At 36.8% G+C, this 20,742-nt stretch overlaps 4 protein-coding genes across 4 annotated transcripts; 2 read left to right on the top strand and 2 right to left on the bottom strand.

Annotated features, from left to right (window-relative positions):
• Positions 1–10,370: 10,370 nt before the first annotated feature.
• AOL_s00097g648 (uncharacterized protein) lies at positions 10,371–12,276 on the bottom strand (the record flags this gene model as incomplete). The annotated part of the gene is made up of 4 exons (XM_011126481.1): positions 10,371–10,561; positions 10,627–11,921; positions 11,997–12,031; positions 12,088–12,276. 4 exons carry the CDS (start codon positions 12,274–12,276, stop codon positions 10,371–10,373), a joined length of 1,710 nt encoding a protein of 569 aa, XP_011124783.1.
• Positions 12,277–13,147: 871 nt separating this feature from the next.
• AOL_s00097g647 (uncharacterized protein) lies at positions 13,148–15,096 on the top strand (the record flags this gene model as incomplete). The annotated part of the gene is made up of 4 exons (XM_011126480.1): positions 13,148–13,464; positions 13,642–13,937; positions 14,007–14,084; positions 14,183–15,096. 4 exons carry the CDS (start codon positions 13,148–13,150, stop codon positions 15,094–15,096), a joined length of 1,605 nt encoding a protein of 534 aa, XP_011124782.1.
• A 781-nt stretch (positions 15,097–15,877) lies between these two features.
• On the top strand, positions 15,878–17,681 carry AOL_s00097g646 (uncharacterized protein; the record flags this gene model as incomplete). The annotated part of the gene is made up of 5 exons (XM_011126479.1): positions 15,878–16,131; positions 16,189–16,501; positions 16,579–16,662; positions 16,782–16,885; positions 16,946–17,681. The coding sequence occupies 5 exons, from the start codon at positions 15,878–15,880 to the stop codon at positions 17,679–17,681; spliced, it is 1,491 nt and encodes a 496-aa protein (XP_011124781.1).
• A 130-nt stretch (positions 17,682–17,811) lies between these two features.
• Positions 17,812–20,259, bottom strand: AOL_s00097g645 (uncharacterized protein; the record flags this gene model as incomplete). The annotated part of the gene is made up of 5 exons (XM_011126478.1): positions 17,812–18,010; positions 18,072–19,003; positions 19,059–19,995; positions 20,074–20,152; positions 20,217–20,259. The coding sequence occupies 5 exons, from the start codon at positions 20,257–20,259 to the stop codon at positions 17,812–17,814; spliced, it is 2,190 nt and encodes a 729-aa protein (XP_011124780.1).
• Positions 20,260–20,742: the final 483 nt, after the last annotated feature.

Genomic DNA, 20,742 nt, shown 5'->3' with positions numbered 1-20,742 from the left:
CTTTAGTTTTATTGTACTAACTTATTTCTAGCTGTTTTTTTAAATATTATAAATAATTAATCTTAAATTCTTATATTTGGTGGCGTGTTAATTTATATGATCTATTTTATTATCAATTAAATTTAAATTTCTTTTAAATTTAATATTATTTGTTTAATTATTAAATAAATTTTTTTTAATTTAATTAATAATAATTTTATAATTTAAAATAATGGGGTTAAAGTTTTTATTATTATTTTAAATAATTTCATTTTTTTTACTAATAAATTTTAAAGTATTAATATTATTATTAATTATATTATACTAATTTTACTTTATATTATAAATAATTTTGTTATTAAATTTAATAATATATTATTTATTAATATAATTTAAAAAATCTTTTTTTTATTTTGAAAAATAATAATCTAATTTATTAATATAATATAAAAAGTTAATATATTATAAACTTATATTATAGTGTTAAAAACTTCAATAATTAGTGTTATGTCTTGTAATTACAAAAGTAGTAATAATAGTAATAGTAATAGGGATAAAAAAGATAGAAGAAATAAAAAAAAAGATAAAGATAAAAATAAAAATGGAAATAAAAATAGAGATAAGAATAATAAAAATAAAATACATCAAATATGTTATTGTAGTTGTAGAAGACAAATTTATTGAAAATAATATTGTTATATTAAATAATACTTTCTTATATTTAATTCTTTTTTTTTTATAGTTATATTTTTTTATAGTTTTTCGAAATTTAAGATTATTATAATATAATAGAATAATATTGTTTTAAAATATGTATTATCAGACATTATTGTATAAAAAGTGTAAGAAGGTTGAAGGTTTAGTAATGATTTTTGATGGGGTGTTTGACTCTGAAAACTGCGGCAAAACTAGGTGTGCGCGCAAACTAGGTGGAATACGTTACTTAAAATAAAAAATAATAATAAAAATAAAAAATCTATTAAAACTGGGATTTATAAAGAAATAGATAATGAATTTATTTTCGAAATATATTATAGTTTGAGTAAGAATATAAAGATATATAATGTAGAATTAATTATTTTAAAAAAAGGATTTATAAAATCTCTTGAAATAAATAATAAAAATAATCTAATAAAAAATATTTATTTTTTTATAAATAATCAAATTGTAATAAAAAAATTAGAATTTTTAAAAATTGGAGTAGGATAAGAGATAACATTAGAAATATAGAAAATAGTAAGAAAACTAATTTCTAGAAATATTAATTTATTTATAAAATGGATTTTAGGTTATTTTGATGTTAAAAAAAACAAAAAGACAGACTTTTTAGTAAAAGAAATTATAAAATAAAAATAAAAAAGTTTTTATAAATCTTTTGCGTTTCTAAAAAGAAAAATAAAAGAAAAAGATTTAATAAAATAAAAAGAAAAATAATAAAAAAATAATAAAAAGGGTTAATTACAATAATTAGTCTAAATTAAAAAGAAATAAGAATTTTGCTAAATTTAGTAATAAGTTTGTTTTGGTTTTAATATAACTAAGAATCGGGCATGGTTATTTTAATAATTATTTAATTAGAATATTAAATTCTGGAGTTTTTGTAAGAAATCGTATACGGCCTAGTCGTGATATCAAGGTAATACACAAATGTCACAGAGCAAGAGTAGTATACTAATGTAAATACAGATTAATACTTAAATTATTGCTTGGTTTCTAAATACATAACAGCGAACTTAACAATTTAAATAGACAATTAACAAAGGAAATAATAAAATAAACTAAACAAAAAATAAGTCTGTGAACTGGATAATCAGACATAGAGTGTTGAACTGAACAGGAGATAAGTCTATAAACTAGACAATTGGACATAGAGTATTAAACTAAACAGAAGATAAGTCTAAACTAAACATTCAAAAATACAGGGTATTGAACTAAACAGTACATAATTCTACATAATAAACAAATATGTGTAGCGAAGTACTCTTTTTGGGAGTTGCCAAAAAAGCGAGGGCTTTCCTATCTAAAACCCTTAAAACTTAAATAATAACTATAATCTTGTACTGCAAATTTCAAGGTTTGGATCTGGATACTTCCTTATTCTAGATCTACAGTTTATATTACATCATATAATTTTTCTTCCAACCACAATATCGCTTAAATATTTCCTATAATTATTCTGAGAACTCCTCCGGTCGCCTGGATTTCTGCTTGAAGTTCATTATGCTAAGATTGCTTTGTTACAGAATCCCCCCCTTTAGCATCAATGTTCCGTCAATACTCTGTTCAAAAATCTAGTATCATAATAGGTCCTTTACTACGTCAATATCTTTTGCTGATTTTAGATAACATAAATCCTCTATAATTGTTTTTACACTTAATTCCTGGGAATTCTAATTTCTCAAAAGTTTTTAAAGATTTTTCAAAAGATTCTTCTTGGTTTTTCTCTAATATCTCTAGTATCTCTGGTTCTAAAATTTCTAATAATTCTAAACGCGGATTTTTCGGCTGGATTTTTTCTTCTAAGTTAGGAATTTGATTATTGGTTACCTGCTCCAGTGAGTTCTCAATAGTTGAACTAAAATTTCCCATAACTTTCTAAACTTAAACCAGCTTGGTTTACAACCTCCAAATTTCGTTATACAGGCTAATATAAATAAATTCTAGTATCTAAATATCAAGAAGATCTAATACTAAAAATAAATCTTAAGTAATGTCTAAATACTGAAAAACCCTGATTAGTTCACTTATTTCTTCTAGGTTATACTAAAATAATAAAGTAGAATCAAGTATATCAGATAAAAAAACCAAATCGATCAAAATAAAATTTATAAAAATCGTTAAGTAATTCCTAAGCATAAGTAATATCAAATACTGATTACCAAGTAAATTCATTCCAACCTTTCCACTAAAAAAAGTACTAAAATTTTCAATAGTGTATTCGCGAATCTAGAATTTTCTCAACTTCGTATTCTTCTTCGTTATCAACAGTAACTGGTGAGAGTCGTTCTTCGTAGTTTTGGCTAAAGAAAGTATTATCTAGTGCTAAGTGCAGCAAGTTAGTATGAAAAACAAAATAGATTCTTATTAAGAGGGGAAGCTTCAGCTTATATGCTCTTTTTCCTACAAACTTAAGAATCTAAAATAGACCTTTTATCTTATTAAACAGTTTTAGGCAAGATTGTGTCGTTTTGATGTTCCGCATATTTAGTCAGATATGGTTTTTTTCCTTGTAGTTAGGTGATAGCCGTCTACGCTTGTTTGTTTGTTTTTGTTGTATCTATACAACACAGTTGATTTTTATACGTAGGACTTTTTGTAATTCTGATATTTGCTGTACAAACCCTGCAGCTTCTTGGTTTCTAAAAAGTTTTCTGAGTCCTTAAAATTCAAAAGTGTTTGAATTCCATCCATAATTTGCAGCAAATAAAGAGATTCCAGTAGTATCGGATATCTTATTATTGTAGGAATATTTAGCTAGGGGTAGTTATTTAACTTAGTCGTTCTATTAATAATTGACGTAAGTTCTAAGGTATTATTCTATTATGGAGTTGATTCGTTCAATTTGTTTGTCGGTTTGGGGGTGATAGGTAGTGCTGGGTTGGTGGTGGATCCTCAAGTGATTATTGACTTTATCCTAGAATTTGTCTAGGAAGTTCTTTTCTTTGTCTGAAATGGCTTTTTTAGGTAATCCGTGTAATTTCTATATGTTCTTGAGGAATAGTCTGGTTAATTCTTTGGTGTTAAGTTTTTTTGTTGTCGGGGTTAGATATATTATTTTAGAAAGTCTATCCACGGTGATAAAGATTGTGTTGTGTCCATTAGATTTCGGTAATTTGGTGATTAGGTCAAAAGAGATGTTTTGCCAGTTTTTTTTTGCAATCTATAATAATTGTAGTAATCTTTGGGGTGTATTTTTGGGCGCTTTGATTCGTTTGTAGATGTGGCAATTGTCGACATAACGATCAACATTCTTTCGAAGCCCTACCTATGTATATTATCTTTGAACTAGTTTTAGCGTTTTTGTTTTTTTTGGGTATCTTGCTGTAGGGTGATCATGGTGTTGCTACAAGATTTCTTTGCGAATCTTTTCATTATCAAGTACTATTTTTCTGTTATTATGGTAGAATTCGCCTTATTCTTCTTTTATCTTTGATATTTTAACTTTAAAATGTCGTTTGTTTTTTCTTCTAAGAATTTTTATAATGTCTTAGATATAGGAATCTTTAAAGGTTACTGCTTGCCAAATTTCTTACGTTATTATGATACTAATTTATTGGATTTTTTTAAACAATAACAATATTCTAATTCAATTTTTTATATGCTTATTTTTTTTTCCTAAGGAAGGTCTTTTGATTTTCTAGTTAATGCATCGGTTTTGGTGTTGGTTTTTTTGGGAACGAAGGTTATTTTGAAGTTGAATTGAGATAGGAACTCCATCTATTTTACTTGTCTTTGTTTAAGATGCTATTTGGTCATAAAATATTCCAAGTTTTTGTGGTCTATAAGGATGTGTACTTGAATGTGGATACTTATTAGGTATCGTTTTTATTCTTTAAATGCTTAAATTACTGATAGGAGTTCTTTGTCATGGATATTATAGTTATGTTTTGCCGGTGTTATCTTTTTGGATTTGTAGGCTACAGGGTGCCAGAGACTGTCATCATATTTTTAAGAAAAGACTGCGGCGCAGACAAAATTTAAAGCATCAGTTTTTATTCGTGTTTTTAGTGCAGGATTCCAGTGTTTTAGTATTGGTTCGGTGTAGAATACTTGTTGGAGTGTCTAAAAAACATTCTTTTCTTTTTTTTTTAGTGGAATATTCTATTCTTTTTGGTTAAGTTGTAGAGAGGTTTGGCTATTTTTGTATAGTCTTTAATGAATCGTCGATAAAAGTTTGTAAATCTTAGGAAAGATTGTATTTTTTTGATAGCTCCAAGTCCTTCTTTCGGTTTTTTTTAGTTGAGTATGTTTTGAATTTTAGTAGGGTTTATTTTGATTTTATTGCTTTTAACGATGTATTCTAGGAATTTGGTTTCTTTGGTAAAAAATTTATATTTAGAGAGTTTGATATAGAGTTCTGTTTTTTGTAGTGTTTTGATGATTTTTCTTATATGGCGGATGTGTTCTTCTCTTGAATCGCTGTAAATGTAGATATTATTGAGGTATATTATATAGAATTCGTCTAGGAAGGGTTGTAAGGCTTCGTTAATGTAGGCTTGGAAGGCAGTTGGGGTGTTTGTTAATTTAAAATGTACTATTTGGAATTTGAAGTGTCTATATTTGGTGCGGAAGGCTGTTTTTTCTTTGTTTTTTTTAGTTATTTTGATGTGATTGTAGGTGTTATAGATATCTAGTCGAGTGAAGTGCTTGGCTTTTCTGAGTCGATTTAGGGTTTTATTGATTTGTGGCAAGGGGCATCGATCTTTGATGGTGATGGCATTGAGTTTTTTTTAATTTATGTAGAGTTGTAGTTTGCTATCTTTTTTAGGGATGAATAAGATGGGTGTTTCTTATGGGCTGTTGGATTTTCGAATGAATTTTTTAGTTATATTTTCTTTTATTTAGGGTTTGAGGATTTTGAGGTGTTTTTTGTTTATTGGTTTTAATGGTTCTTAGATGGGTTGAGCTTTTGGTGGTATAGGGATTTTTATGTCTTTTTTTTGTTGTGGTGGTAGGGTGTCTTCTTTCTTTTTCGAGAAAACTTTGGTAAGATTTTGGAATTCATTAGGAAGTTTAGTGGTTTCTTTGATTTTGATTGTGTTATTGATAAATGTGATTTGTTTTTATTTTTTTTTAGGCCGTAAATAGCGAAGATAGGTTTTTGTTTTATGATTTTTTTAAAGGCTTTTGCGCTTACAATGGTGATTTTGGGTGAGTAGTTCATATGTACTTGATTATTTTTCTAATTGATATGGACTTTATGCTTTTTATGCCATAGCTTTCTTAGGTTTAAAGGTTTGGTGGTATTAATAATGTTGGTATTGATGATTTCTTTATGGTCTTGGATTTTTATTTTGAATTGAGTTATTTTTTTAATGGATTCTTTGGTTTTATTGAAGTATTTTATGGATTTAGAGATCTTTTTAGGATAAAGTGGAAAATTATTTTTAATTGTAAATTTGCGATTCATATGTATTTCTGTATCGCCACTATCTAGACATGCAAGGGTTTTAACAGGTTTCTGAGGATGGAGGTATAAGATGACAGGGATTTTAGTATAGGGTTCAAATGGTGTTTTAGTTTCTTTAGGGTTTAAACAGGAAAATGGATTTTGAGATACAAAGAAAATTCGTGATATTTTTTGAGGCTGGGGAATTCTTGAAGTGACAAGTCAGATCCTGCCTTGCTATATATCATAACTCACAATTAGGCCTATTCTTTTCTCTATTCCTCCTTAGCATCTTCTTGTGAATAATACCCCAAAAGAAATGTTATTTCGTTTTGGATGTTTTTATGAGTAAATCTTCGGATGTTCTGGTTTTTGGTGAGATGGGGGTTGTAGGGGACATGTCGGGTTGGTCCTCCCTGGAATTTTTTGTTTAGATAATTGTTAGCGAAATGTCTTTTTTCTTTATAGTACAGGTATAGTTTCTAAGCTCAACATCAGTTTTTTTCTTCTTGGGTTAGTCGTTTTCGAATGTTTTTGGTGGATTGATCTATAGATCCAGATCTGAAATAATTATTTCCCCAGGTTTGCTAAGGCTGATTAGTATTGCCGGTTCTTATTAGTCCTTTTAATACTGGGGTCGGGGTATTCTTCTTTTAAAATCCTCTAGTCGTTAGGTTTCGAGATTTTTTTTTTGTATCCAAAATTCGCCAATTATTGTTAAGGCGTTGATAAAGAATAACAAAATCATCGAAGTTTTCAAGAAACATTTCCTTGGTAATTAGGAATTCTTCTATTTTGATGTATAAATTATGTCGTAAATAAGCAATTTGGGCGGTATTATCGTAGTTCAAACATCTCATAAAACGTCTAAATTCTATCAAGTAGATGGAGAAGGGTTTATTGGTTTGTTTTAGGTTTTTTAATTTTCGTTTTGTGGTTCTAGTAAAATTAGGATTTTTGAAAACTTTTTCGAGTTATGTGGTAAACTCAGTGTAGGTATTTTAGTTCCATTCTTTATCATCGGTATTATATTTATTGAAGACTAATTCTGTTAAGTTTTTTTTAAAAAGATTGATGGTGTACGCAATCTTCTTTCTAGATGTAGCGAATTTAATAACTTCTTCTTCATATTTATTATTGAACTAAGCTAAAAAATTTCGTAATTTATAAGGCTTAGTGCCGTCAAAGGAGTCGGGATCTAGAAATTTAATGCTTGGGATAGTTACCAAAGTTGCTGTAAGCATGCTGTTTCTGAAATGTTTAAAAACTGCCATTATGGCTTTAATTTATTCAATGGTAAATCCTAATAGGGTGATGACTGTAGTTTCTTTTTCGACGTCTTTTCCCTTAAAAGACTTGTTTTTTGGTAAAACCGGTGCTGATATTTAAATATTAGGTTGATAGGGTTGCGAAGTAATAAAGTGTAAGAAATTGTATACAACCTAGTCATGATATCAAGGTAATACATAAATATTATAGGGTAAAAGTAGTGTACTAATGTGAATATAGATTAATACTTAAATTATTGCTTGGTTTCTAAATACATGACAGCGAATTTAGCAGTTTAAATAGATAATTGACAAAGAAAATAATAAAATAAATTGGACAAAAAATAAGTTTGTGAATTGGATAATCAAACATAGAGTATTGAATTGGATAGAAGATAAGTTTATAAACTGGATAATCGGATATAAAATATTAAACTGGACAAAAAATAAGTCTAAACTGGATATTCAAAAATACAAAATACTAAACTGGACAGTACATGATTCTACATAATAAACGAGTATATATAACGAAATATTTTTTCTAAGAGTTGCCAAGAGAGTGAGGGCTTTCCTATCTGGAACCCTTAGAATTTAAATGATAATTGTAATCTTGTACTACAAATTTCGAGGTCTAGATCTGGATACTTCCTTATTCTGGGTCTACAGTTTGTGTTGCGTCGTGTAGTTTTTCTTCCAACCACAATATCGCTTGGATGTTTCCTATGGTCATTCTGAGGGCTCCTCTGGCCGCCTGGATTTCTGCTTGGAGTTCATTATGCTGAGATTGCTTTGTTACAAATTTAATAAATTATATAATCTTAATTTTTGTTCAATTCAACACTTTATATATCTAAATATTTAGTTTATTTTGTTATTTTCTTTATTAATTATTTATTTTAATTATTATATTTATTATTATATATTTAGAAATTAAGTAATAATTTAAGTATTAATCTATATTCACACTAATATACTATTCTTACTTTATAACATTTGTGTATTATTTTGATATCATGACTAGTCCGTATACAATTTCTTACAATAATAATAATTTTTAATTTATTTTAAAATTTCATTAATTAATTTATTAATTTAGTTTATAATTTACTTAGATAATATTTAGTTTTATAATTAATTATTATATTACACTTTTTATTTATATAATTTTATATTTTTATCCTAAATATTATACTACCTTCTAAAAAATCTAAATATATAAAATTAAAAAATACAACAAAATGCTAAACTATTTTAGGAAACTTTACCAAAGAATCCTGGGACAGGTGTAACATCTTGATTTAAGAAATTTTTTTTTTTTTTTTTTTTTTTAATAAATTTAAAATAAAAATATTTTTAAAAATATTTTTTTAATAAATAGTATTTGAATTTAGATAAAAAAAGAATTTTTAGATATTTTATATTTAAAATATTTAAAATGAATATTTAAATCGTTTAAAAATATTTAGAGTATAAAGTAAATTAATATGTTAAATTACCATATAAAAAAATTATATTATTATAAATTAAATTTAAATAATAAGGAATTAAAATATTATAAGTTATAAATCTATTTATAAGATTAAAAATTTACAAAATAATAAATTTAAGTTTATCTATAAAATTAAAAATCTATTAAATAATTATTTTAAATCCATCTATAAAATTAAAAGTTTATTAAAAAATTATTTATAAATCCATCATAAACTTTACGGTTTATTAAAAAAAAAAAAATTGTTTATTTTTATGATAAAACCGCTTTGCTTTATTAAATCACAAAATTCTAAAAATTAAGTTTAAATTATTCTATTAATAGATTTAAGTCCATTTAAAATCTCGAAAAACCGTTTTACTCTACAGTTTAGAGTGGAGTGGTTGCGGATTAACCACTCCACAGTAACACACTAAATATTTTATTATCTAGAATTATTTTATGTAAAACTTTTGTAAATATGAATAGAATCTATACATTAAATAGAATATATTTATAAAATATAGACAATTATATAAGATGTAAATAATTTTATAAAATAAAAATAATTATATAAGATAGAAATGATTGTGTAAGATGGAAATAATTATATAAGATAGAAATGGCTATGTAGGATAGTAACTTTTGCATAAAATAGTAATCTCTATGTAAGATGATAACTTTTGTGTAGAATATAAGTTTTTCGTAGAATAAAACAGGTCCTATTTAGAAAATAAGTTTCTATTTTGTTTATCTTGTTTATCCTGCCATTAGATGGGCAGGATGGAGCGCGATAGAATTGTGTTTTTTTCCTTATGGAAATAAGAAGTATGTTTATTATATCAAAATATCTTTCCTAATTGGGTCAGTCAATATGGCTGGGTTGTGACAAAAATGTAATATATTTGAATATATATTTATTTTAAAAAAAATTAAAGAATTCTGAAGGCTATAGTAGCTGAGCAAAGTCATGTGACTGTGCCATGCCTGTGCTGTGCTTGGTAAAGTGATACCTCACATATATTACAATCTATTACCAGCAAAAGTTTTACACATTTGGGATCCAAACTACTATACCCTACATCTAAAACATAAATATACACTCTTGTAAACCTATAATACTTGCAATGAAATAGCTTCCATCTGATAGCGAGGCGCCAAACACCCATTTCCCCGAGAAATAAACAATATAAAATTCTCGAGGGGATATGATGCTAGATGCCACGCATGCTTTTGAACATCGCTTTTAGAAAACAACACAAACTGCGTGCCATTCTACGTCACAGGCTGGATGATTATATGGGAGCATCCGATTCCTGCACTAGAAAAGCGCAGACCAAAGGATTCCTGGTGTCACTGGGCTCCAGCGGAACGGCGTATGGCACCCGCTTCGTGTTTTGTCCCATATATCAAATGTTCGGATACCCCTCCGAATCAGTTGAGGTATGTAGAAATCGGATGCTAGTTGAGGCCGACTATTATTTTGGCGCAAAACCTGGCCCAAGTCACTACGTTATCATGCTGATGTCTCCAACTCATATAGGAGTTAATCCCGACAACCCCAGAAACGGCCAGGTTTTAGGCAAGTAGTGGTTGTAATAGGAAGCTGGGTCGATGGTTTCTCAGAAGACAATGTACTTGTGGGGGTATTAGTCAAGAGAGTTGATGTTATTGCTTGTGTACTTGTGGGTGATGAATCAATGCAGTCCCCAAACCAACCATATTTTGAACAAGTTGCTAGAGAAATAGAATTAGCTTTCACCTTAGTTTCATATCTGTGTAGTCTTAATAGTGGGACATACTCGAAGTTGTTGTTATGGATTCATTAGTCGTGGTTGTGATCGTGGTTTTCATCGTGGAAGTAACTGTAGTAGATGTTTCATCGAGGCAGCCGAACCACCCTGGGTTTTGGCAAGTCGTCGACCTGGTGGTCGTGGTTGTGGTTGATGTCTTCTTCGATGTAGTGGTGACGATGCTTTCGTTGTGGAACTTCCAGTTGAAACAATCTGTGCATTCTTCGTCCTCTGGAATACATTTCGGAACACTGTCGTACTTTGGCATGATGTCATCAATAACTGTCTTTATTCGATGCGAATTTCCATTAATACGCCAACCAAGGTCGTTGACAACATCATAAAGGCACAAGCTTCCCGTATGGCACTTTGTCTCCATCGCATAACCCCCGATTGAACAAAAGGAGGTAACGCCGTTACAAACACCCATGTAAATTGGGTCAGCGTTATTACCGAAGTGATAAACACCGTCTTGGCGGAGTTCCGACGGGGCTTTCGGTATACCCAACCTTCTCGCTGCTAGGGCTTCAGGTGGGGCTTCGAATGTAACCACCGGTAAGCCGTATGTCAGGCCTAGTAGGGAGGAGACTGCCCCACCCAGAGAGTGCCCTACAAGCCAAACCTGGGCGTCGGGGTAGAGACTGGTGATATTATAGTAGAGATTAAGTGCAGCTCGGTAATACCGGTTTTCCGCTTTGAGAGCGCTTGAGAGACACGGGTTGCTGCAGGAATATGTGCCTGTATAACAATCGCAAACTGTGTTCCAAAATGCGGAGACCCTTGCACAACAGCAGGAAAAGAAGAGGTTATCGTTAACTTTGTCGTTAGTCTTTGTTTCTTCCCCATAAAATATGGCGACTGAAGTTCCCTTGATGCTGATGATAACAGTAGAGTTTTTGTCGTCGAGGAAGACATGTCCACGCAGCCCGTCATTTTCCCACCCGAACCCAGCCGATTTGTTCCACGGAGTGCCGACATCCCTCCAGTCTTCGGTGGCAGGAATATGAACGTAGGCATTTGCGCTCATCTTGGCAAGGTTGAGTACTGTTTCATTATCCGTTATATCGGGGGCGGACTCTTGCTCAGTTGTCCAAGCGGAAAGTGGTGTGTCTAATTGGTATCCCCAATACCGTGCGGCAGCCAGCCGCCCTTCTACACTTTCTACCGATCTATCCCGAAGCCGAGAGATATCGATAAGGCGGGATTTGACCTGGAGACTTGGGTAGGGCGAATACTGTTCGTTTTCTACTCCCCAGATCAACTCGTCTCCAGTCACATCTAAACGTCGTAGGAGCTCGGGATACCTATTTGTCCACAGTCAAATGAGAGTGGATATCAGCAAATGGAATCATGGATGGTATGTAGGGGCGCCGGCGTACCTTTCCGCGCCGTGATGAAGGACATGGCGCAATTTCTGTGCCCCTATATCAGCGAGGTGACCGACGGAAACAAAGTACCTGGTAAACATACGAATGAACCTCCAATAGTACCCCGAAGCTTCACCCCATTTGGGAGGTCGACTATACCAGGTTTCTCTTCAGCTAAAACGATTTGGCCGGACCTCAGAGCCTGAACCGAGGATAATAGGGAGAGGGATATGATAAAAGTGCCTCTTAGGTACGGCTTCCCGCTGTCGTGGATGAACCTCATGAAGTACATGTTGGATTCTTAGGGTCAAATAAACACCGTCAGTTGTCGGGCTACGGTGGGAAAGGATTACTGTGTAATGAATATATAGGAGGTATGTACTTTAAACGGTTCCTAGGTCCAGGTATTAAATCTGACAAGTCGCCATATCAGCGGTCAAAGCATCGGCAGAGTGATCGCGATGGTTGTTTTTATGCAAAACTAGGTAAAGTCGTGAAGTTATATCAAGCTAAGCTGTTTATCAAGTAATGCTGGTATCTGAGGCGTAAGTATGTAGGTTGCTAGGGCCGGGTGCTCTGTCTTTGGGCAAACACCTGGTTGTCACGATGACGAATCTGGATTGTCGTCCCGTGGCACATGTATGACAACACGGAGATAGTAACATCCGCATCCGCATGAGCTCTAGTATCGATTTTCTTCGTCCAAAACACAAAGGCCAGTACCACTTAGCCTTCAGGTGATCTGAGCTTCCCAGTGGCTACTAAATAATACCTAAGTTACCTCGTAGGAAGTACTTAATTCCTGCGGCTTCTTACCGCATATTTCTTATCTTTTACGGACATTTTTATCCTAGCATAAATAGGCTATAGTCTGGACGGCCCGGAGGTTGGTCCTGCTTGTTAAACACAACTATTCTTAAGCTCTTTTATGCCACCAAACCACCAGCCTTTAAATGAGCATGGCATCTTCGCTTCAAGCACAACAATCCCTTGAGACGGGTAAGCTACTAGTTCCTCTATCTAGATGTCGAGTGATACAACCTATTTTATGTTGGCAAAGCGTACCCCCCTGATCAAATCACATGTGGCACCGACCTCGATATGCATACTTTCTTTTATTGGCCATTTTTGGGTTCCCAAAGAATGGGGGTATATGAATTAACATGGAACCAATGCACCCAGAAAGCACATCGCCCCGGCCAACTAAAACCCTTGGGTCCGTTCGGTCTTTCACTCGTCTTGAATCGCAGAGCCCACCTACTCGTTCGCGATCAGCCACCCTTAACTCAACCGTTGGCCCAGGAGTATCATCGTCGTTTGGCGCGTTTTCGGAATCGAATTTCACTTACGACTCAGTGGATTATGTCGAGAGCTCCCATCTTACGGGATTAGGGGACCCTGATGATCGTATGTGCGATGCTGTGGATGAATCTCTTCCCCAGTTGGAACTTCCGGTGGAAGTAATCGAAATGACGGATAGGTAATAATTGATATGAAGTCGTTTCATTTGTCGATCTGACCGAATTAGTTTTATAGAATCTCTATCGGCAAAAATCCACCCTGCACCGGTTTCTATCGATTTTCTAAGCACTATGTTTCAGGATTTCTATGAAACAATCACCACACCAATATCCGTGCATGTTTCTAAACTCTTTAGTTCACACGATTCACAAGCTTCTGACCAACTGTTGGTGTCGATGAGTGAGATCGCGCAGAGGAAAAAAGACAGGAAAAGAAGAGATACCCTCCAGGTTGCGCTGCAAGAGATGGTAGAGAAGAGAGTTACCGAAGCTGTCTTTGACAGGATATGGCGCCATTATGGAGCTGAAGATGAAGCAAGAGATGAAGCTTTGAGGAGCAAGACAATGGCACTAGCGGTCGTTGGGATCGGTTTAAAGGAACTGGGGCTTGAAGATAACATCAACGTAATGGACTTAAGGCCTGTTTGTGAAGGTGAAAACTGTAGTCTAGGCTACAAAATGTTCTATTTCCCTTTCCATATCACTAATCAGGATTTTATAGCGCTTCGGGATTTGAATACCACTAAATGTCCCCGCGACAAACTTCGTCTCCTGAAGAGAGCCCACAAGGCAATAGTTGGTTAGCTTTCTTCCATTTAAGCAGAATATTGAAATTGGTCCTTTATGACCATAAAAAGGTACCTACGATCAGATGACCACTAACTTTTGTATCAACAGATACCCTAACTAGTGTGGTCCCATCCACTTCGTCGTCAGCAGATCATATACTGCCGATATTGATATATTCTCTCATCATTTCACCCCCCAGTGTCCATATCGTTTCGAACCTCTTGTATATTCAAAGGTTTAGATACCACAGATCGATAGATGGTGAAGCTGCATACTGTCTAACAAACCTAGAAGCAGCTGTCTCTTTTTTAGAGACTGTGGACATGGGAACACTCGCTGCCGATGAATCGCGCGTGACAGCCTCTGTAGAATTGGAACCAGGCAGGATATCAAGTGCCTCGTTGCTTCCCTATGCTGAACATACAGGAAATAGGCCCCTTGCCGTAATTGCACCGGCCATCACTGATACGTCTCCGGCCAATGCTCCGCCCAGGTCTGAAACTAGAGCCCAGAAGGAAGCCCCGGTAGTCCCTTCGATGACTGGTGCAACCCGACGAATGACTTATCTCACCCCGGTAGAATTTGCAACATCAGCAGCTACAAGTGCGGTGAATACCGCTGACCAATCTTTGAAAACGATTGGCAACAGTTTAGAGAACTCTTATAGGTTCTTGTTTGGGAAGCTCTCTGATAAACGAACGGACCTTCCAAAAACTCTGGAAGATGTCCGAAAACTTGTTGGGACACCAGTCCAAGACTTGGAGCCTCCAAGAGATGCCGACATCTATCGCCATCCGTATTCCGAGGGTCTGAAAACAGTGGGCTCTCATAGTGGTGATGGTCTCGTCACTTCGATGAGGCAAGTCGAAACCTCCGATACTAGCAACAACACAAGGGAAGAAACGGTCAAAGTTCCACAAGATCATGAAATTATTACAGGCACGCCGCTCAGCATCATTGAACCTTCGACTAGTCAAGGAGCAGCATATACGCCTGTTGCAGAGAGTGTTCGGAACCTGTAAGCCGAACCCCGTAGAAAAAGTTTTCGCCCCCCCTCTACGAATATGAGGCCACACACCTAACAAACGCTTGTCGCTGCCTGTGGTTGACATCAACAGAGGGAGCCATCTAGGGAGATTCGCTGGCAACATTAACGTAATCCGGTCCTTTTCAAGAGGCCAAATGCCTAAAACGCCCCCGCCAGGTTCAAGTGGTACAGGCTTCGATTCCATAAATAGCTCATCCGGGACACCTCAAGATAAAACCGTGACAAAGATTGATCCTCCAATAGCAAGATTCCTGGATACAGAAGTGGCTGACTTGAGAATCAGCGACGTTGATTTGCTCCTTCAGGATTACCGGAGATTGGCTGCTGCCCTCAAAAGCGCGGGCGCATTTTGATAGCGAAGCTTGCTGATTGGTGTCTACATACTTACTTATGTATGTACGATTTTCATACCTGTGGCGAGCACGGATCCTCTCGGGTTCGTTGGATTGTAATATGTTTGCTTCCATCGAATGGGTTGTATTTTATCTCGAACCAATATATGTGCCAATTAGCCACACTATTCAGTTTTTTGTGTTGGGCAAGTTTTCACATGTTGTATTCTCGCCCTTGCTCCGAATTGCCTTCTAAGCCTCATGCCTAGAAGATGCTTCGTGTTTATGGGAAGTTCAGGAATCAATCGGGATATACGTGTTTGATTGTTACGATTCTATTCTACAACCCTTGGCAGTACGCCGACTCCGATGATTAGAAACCTACATGCTCAGAATCTGGTCGCTCCTTAATCTGTTTCGCAAATGCTGGATTATTTGATAACCCCCGAAGAGTTACAGTCCTTAAAGTTCTATCGCAAACGACGTTCGATCCCGAATAAAGAACATCCCGGCGATACGAAGAAAGACTCGAAGTACACCGCACCTTCAAGACGTGACGATGAGCTTAAGGCATCGATAAGGCTTAGTGGCAGGGTCTTTGTCGTGGGATCCATTGTTCTCACAATTGTTGATAGACTTCGACTTAGGCTTCATCGCTTAAGCAAACCTCGTTTTTGGTATGAGTATTTGACATCCAATTGTTCTTGTAGCTATTGACACGGCCCTGGTGATAGGAGCGGGCTAGGTGTAAGGATCCCATTGTCATTATCAATATTGCTACTTCTGCATCGGTTTCTGCATCAAGTCGTAGTTCGCCTTCAGGGAAAGCTGCGGCAGTCTCCGGGCGAGCCTTCACCCCATATTCTACGTTCTCTCAGAAATACCTTACTTTCGCCAATAACGCCATCCACCGCGGCTGCCCTTTCCGGAGCGGCATTAATTTCTATTCCATCCAAGAATGCGAGATTGACGATTTCAATTTATGTATTTACAAAAACCGTGGAGTACCTATCAAACGCGCTTCTTGTTTCGGACCGGGCGCCTTGGGTGAGTGGCAATCGAAAACTATCTACTTATAGGCGAACCATTAGGTTCTAGCTAACATGTATTTATCTCCGACAAAGTGGTTTGGAAGCTGGACTCTCTTCCCATTTGCCCTTGCCCAGCTGTTCCGGGGCCTCATCGACGGAGATGAGAGTATCCCCTTTGTAAGTTGTGATTCTCTAGACGAGTTCCATATGGGGACGTTTAACGTCGACTGAACTACGCCTTATAAAACCACCAAAACGCGAGGCGACTTTTGCTAATTTCACCTATTGGTGTTTAGATTTATCGAAAGGCCTTGATGAGTTTCCCTACGTCGTATATAGATCACGTTCAAGGCCACGCAATGGTCCCCCGGATGGCTGACGTTGCTCGCCTTCAGTTCCCGTAAGTAAGTCGCAACCTATCACGTGTCTATCGGGAAACTAATACCTTTCTTTCCCCCAGGACTTTCCAATCAACAGTTGTGTTCCCTCGAAAGGAACTAGCGAGCGATGGGATGAAAGCCGTGTTCCGGGAAGCCCACCCCGCGATCCGCCATCTTTCATGTGCCATATCGCATCCAAAATCAGTCTCCTGCGCCGGGGCATGGGCTTTATACTCTTTACGTCAGTTCCAGAAGAATGCTAGAGCGTTTTCTGTTTTTTACTCTATCTTGTTTTTGTCCAATTTTAGGTCCTTTCGGGGATCGATATTGACAGCTATCTCTGGGCTCATATACAAGACGATTCGGACTTCAAGTTTTACGACATTTGCAGTAGCTACGTCTTGGTCCGCGCTTTGTCTTTGCCAGAGGGTGCTCCCAAGAAGGCTTCTTGGACCTCAGATCTTTTATGTCTCAGGTTTCCTTGGTGGATTAACGGCTTTGGTTGACCGTACGCAAAGTCACATTTTGTTCCTCGACGCAACTCGAAGCGCTCTTCTATCATGGTGTAGGACAAAGAGGCGGCCTGGATATTTACGGAGAATACCGTCACCGGAAATTCTTCTTTTTATGGTGTCAATTGCAACCCTCAACATCCTATATGACCTCCAGCCGAAATCGATTACCAGTAAAGGGGCGAAGGAATTAATTGAGATACTAAGGGGTCCACGCCGGCCAGCGGAGGGGGCTTCGAGGGTGTCACCAGCCCGTCAACCTTGTGCAATAGCCATAAACGAAAGGGAATTGAAACCGGCTTAATGTCTAAAACTTGGGGGCTGGGAAGGCGGCCAGATAACCAACCTTGTGAACGGAAAGATTAGATACATGGATTCCGCACGGACCCAACGCTCAATAAATAAAACTTGTGAGGCCTGCGTCTTCTATTGCTTCACCACATCCATAATGTTTTGTAAGGTAGAACTCTAGAATTGAGAATGTCGTATTCACTTTGCTTTATCCAGACCTCATTTGTGCTGGTTAGCTTCCCAAAGACACTCGCACCTTTCCATACTAAAACTTGAGGGTCAAGCTCGCGCGGCGGGCTACTAATGGTAAGGTTTCCAAGGTTTCCCTTTTGTCGGATCAGCCTTTATTTGTCTAGTTAGCAACGACCTCCAAATATCAACAAGTCCGTTTTTTGAATCATACCTTTCTTCAAGCAAGTGATTGAGCCCCGCTGTAAGACTGCCACCGCCGACGAGAAGAATTCCGGAGAAGAAGTCTTTACTTCGCTTTTCATCACCTTTCGCCGCGTATTTTATGCTCTCCATTATTGCAAGATCCAAAGGCAGCATAGGGAGGGCTTCGATCTCCGGCTCTGAATCACCTGGGTCCGATCCACCGGCTTTGCTGTTACTATTCCCGATGATTGTTTGGTTGGCTCCCTCTGGTATATCTAATGCCTCTTCTGGCACGGGCGAGCCTCCGTGTGGTGTCTTTGGGGTACTTTCGAGTCCTCCTGCTGGCACCACCAAACTAGTGCTCGTGAGCCGATTGGATACCCCCAAAGCCGTGTCATCTGTCATTTCGATGTCCTCATTCATGGTTGTTGGTGCAGTTGCGGTAGCGGGGCGGTAGAGGGAGCTCTGTGCCAGAGATACGGGATCATTCGGGACATCATCATATAAGTCATAAGACCTCTCCCATAGTGATCTTCGCCCTCTAAGCTTATCGGTTATGTCCAAGATTGCAGGGTGGAATAGGCTGAATGGCGCTAGATATACTTCATCGTAGGTCTTAAAGCCGTACTTGATAGTTTCTTCCCCTGGCGCACGAACGTGAAAGTTGTGGAATTGAACAACAACATCTGCCTCGTTTAGAGTTGTATATTTAGCCTTAAGGTCTTCTGCAAGGAGATAATCGTAGCGACGCAGAAGATTGATGTCTGAGTACGGAAAAGAATTCGTAAGAATCATTTGTGTGAAAGTCGTTGTTACGTCGTCGCCACCAAACTTGAGATTCAACCTTGAATCTGGTATCACCATTCCTTCTTCAACACAGGATATTGAGGTTTTCTGGGCGCCGATGTCGACAATACAAGCGGATGAGAAACCGGCTCCGTATGTGGCGGCCACACTCTCCTGTTCCGGCCGTTAGTGCAATATAGAAAACTAGTATTGATAGAGCTGAGAATACCTGGAATAGGCAGACCTGGGCGAATCGGAACTCTCGAAGCAGCAAATCTAACATTTCCGTAACGTAAATCCTGTCGTATAGATCAGGTATTACGAGAACTGCTGACAGCACCTCATAATCCCCTGGCCCTATACCGAGCTCCCTCATGAAGCTTTCCCGCAGGATTACTGTCACATCTTCATGCCACCGTCTTTTTGATACGTAGTCGTGTTCATTGAAAACCCCATCTCGTAAGGGCCAGAAGAGCTTGTATCGCGGAAGGGAATTATCGGCGATGTGTAAAGCCTCATGCCCAATAAAATGCAAGAGACTGGTATCTACAGGCGTCCACTCTGCCCGGTATGGGTCATTGTGTTCTTTGATGCTTTCCGGAATGTACTTCTTGTTATGATTTATAACCCCTTCCCTAGAATTTGGTAAAACCCTACGCTTGTTTTGTCGCATCTGTGTTTTCAGCTCTTGTGATATCTCGTTGAACACAACTTGAAACGAAGACTCAACATAGGGAGGCTCTCTTTCAGCGAGCGAGGTAGATTTCCTGCTGCTCCCTCTTGTCCTTCTTTGGGGGGTACTGTCGCCAATATCCTCCGGGTCGTCCTTTGACTCATCCTCTGTCCGAAGTCGCTTGGGACGCGGATGAGGGTCTTCCTCCCACTCGGATTGTGCGTGCTGGCGGGCAATGACGTTTGGTATTGTTTTTGGAAGGGCGTCAGATGCACGACCAATCCGTAAATTACGGGATCCAGGGTGTATAATAATCACCCTTGAACCCCATACCCCCGGGTGTTCTTCATCCTCCTTTCCATCTCCGCCGACGCCCTCCTTTTCAGGCTCACCATCTATTATGAGGCCACGATCTTTAATCTCTTTTTCGGATCTGGGAGCTTCACTTCGCTGTCTCCAAACCAAAGCTTGGTCATCGCGTTTCAAGTAATCACTATCAACGCGTTAGCACCAATCACAACGACTGAACACGGTCGGGGGGGAGGGGGGAGGGAGAGAGAGTTATGCATACGTGTAGAAATTCTTTTGATTGATGGGATATACAACGGGCCACGAATGATTCTTTAGGTTGTTATCGGTCCTCGCGAGCCCTGGTCAAGGGCTGGATTAGCTCCCATTAAAACAATCCGGAAGAACGTTATTCATGTGCCATACCTTCATCCTTTTTGGATGGCTTATTCGTCTTTCTCGGCGGCATTCTTGGTGGAATTTGGGAGTTACAAGAGGTGGTTGGGACGAAGTACAGTTTAGAAACTTGGTAATTAGTTCGCCATGAAGCAAATGGCCAAGCCTGGTTACGAGACTGTGGCCAAGCGTTGTGGTTTAATACCTGAAAGTGATGAGTTGTAAGTTGAATTCTGAGGCAGGTGTAATTTGGGTTTAGGACTAGGCAATAGCTATAGCCAGGAGGCAGAATTCGTTGATGAACTTACAATGTACTTAACTAAGTAAGTACTTTATATCAACAGGTGTTACAAATTATAATATACGCATAGAATTACTTCAATAATTGCTTAGATTTACCCACAATCGCCTTCCGGATATGGCAAAAGCCGACTATGGCTATGGTTTGTTGGTACTGTCATTGTCAGGTAATCTAGATAGCACGCGGGTGAGGTTTGGAGAGCCAATGAGATATTTAGATATTTATATGAGGTACCAAAGGTTAATTCAAGCAATA

This window comes from Orbilia oligospora, assembly GCF_000225545.1.
Source record: "Orbilia oligospora ATCC 24927 unplaced genomic scaffold scaffold00097, whole genome shotgun sequence".
Classification (NCBI taxonomy): domain Eukaryota; kingdom Fungi; phylum Ascomycota; class Orbiliomycetes; order Orbiliales; family Orbiliaceae; genus Orbilia; species Orbilia oligospora.
The sequence above is the reverse complement of the archived record's forward strand: the minus strand, read 5'-3'. Positions and strand labels throughout refer to the sequence as shown.